The sequence below is a fragment of the Etheostoma cragini genome, chromosome 15 (genome assembly GCF_013103735.1).
Source record: "Etheostoma cragini isolate CJK2018 chromosome 15, CSU_Ecrag_1.0, whole genome shotgun sequence".
In the NCBI taxonomy this organism is placed as follows: domain Eukaryota; kingdom Metazoa; phylum Chordata; class Actinopteri; order Perciformes; family Percidae; genus Etheostoma; species Etheostoma cragini.
In genome coordinates this window covers 1,628,518-1,629,826 of record NC_048421.1, presented here as the reverse complement: position 1 = coordinate 1,629,826, position 1,309 = coordinate 1,628,518, and the positions used below count along the sequence as shown (strand labels likewise).

Sequence of the window (1,309 nt, the reverse complement as noted above, 5' to 3'; positions counted from 1 at the left end):
GAGACAGAATAAAGATGTACCAACCGGGGAAACTCCTTTCCACAGTCCCAGCAGCCTCTCTGTTCGCACCACGCTCAGGAGCATGGTCATCATCCCCACCCGGCCCGAGCTGAAAGAGGAACAAGGCTTAGCCGAGGGTCCACTTCCTATCGGTCGTCCCGACAACACAACAAGAAAACACGTGACGCATGCCGGAGACACACTGAACACTGTGCATGCGCTGGGCCAAAACTATTGATTCCCCAATTAAAATAAGTCTTCGTTTGAGCGATCTGATGCAGATTAGTAAAAATGACAAAATTGATCTTTTATATTAGTCCTGTATAAAAGTACTCAAAGTACCCAAAGGCAATTCTTGAGTAAAAGTACAAGTGTCTTCCCATAAAATGACTTGAGTTAAAGTCACTTTTTAGGATATTACTTGTCTTACTGTCACCTTTTTGGATATTACGCGTCTTAATGTCGCCTTTTAGGATATTAATTGTCTTAATGTCGCCTTTTAGGATATTACTCGTCTTAATGTCACCTTTTAGGATATTACTCGTCTTAATGTCACCTTTTTGGATATTAACTGTCTTAATGTCACCTTTTTGGATATTACTTGTCTTACTGTCACCTTTTTGGATATTACTTGTCTTAATGTCACCTTTTTGGATATTACTTGTCTTAATGTCACCTTTTAGGATATTAATTGTCTTAATGTCACCTTTTAGGATATTACTTGTCTTAATGTCACCTTTTAGGATATTACGTGTCTTAATGTCACCTTTTTGGATATTACTTGTCTTAATGTCACCTTTTAGGATATTACTTGTCTTAATGTCACCTTTTAGGATATTACTTGTCTTACTGTCACCTTTTAGGATATTACTTGTTTAGGATATTACTTGTCTTAATGTCACCTTTTAGGATATTACTTGTCTTAATGTCACCTTTTAGGATATTACTTGTTTAGGATATTACTTGTCTTAATGTCACCTTTTTGGATATTGTCTTAATGTCACCTTTTTGGATATTAATTGTCTTACTGTCACCTTTTTGGATAATACTTGTCTTAATGTCACCTTATTACTTGTCTTAATGTCACCTTTTTGGATATTACTTGTCTTAATGTCACCTTTTTGGATATTACTCGTCTTAATGTCGCCTTTTTGGATATTAATTGTCTTAATGTCACCTTTTAGGATATTAATTGTCTTACTGTCACCTTTTAGGATATTAATTGTCTTACTGTCACCTTTTAGGATATTACTTGTCTTAATGTCCCCTTTTAGGATATTACTTGTCTTAATGTCCCCTTTTAGGATAT

At 35.4% G+C, this 1,309-nt stretch overlaps 1 protein-coding gene across 1 annotated transcript in view; it reads right to left on the bottom strand.

Moving 5' to 3' along the window:
• The window catches only part of LOC117958122 (mitochondrial glycine transporter A-like), a 7,163-nt gene that overhangs the window by 5,630 nt on the left and 224 nt on the right, over positions 1–1,309 (bottom strand). Inside the window, exon 2 of the mRNA XM_034894384.1 lies at positions 25–146. Coding sequence (XP_034750275.1) covers positions 25–146 — 122 coding nt within the window. The remainder of the gene's footprint in view (positions 1–24; positions 147–1,309) is intronic.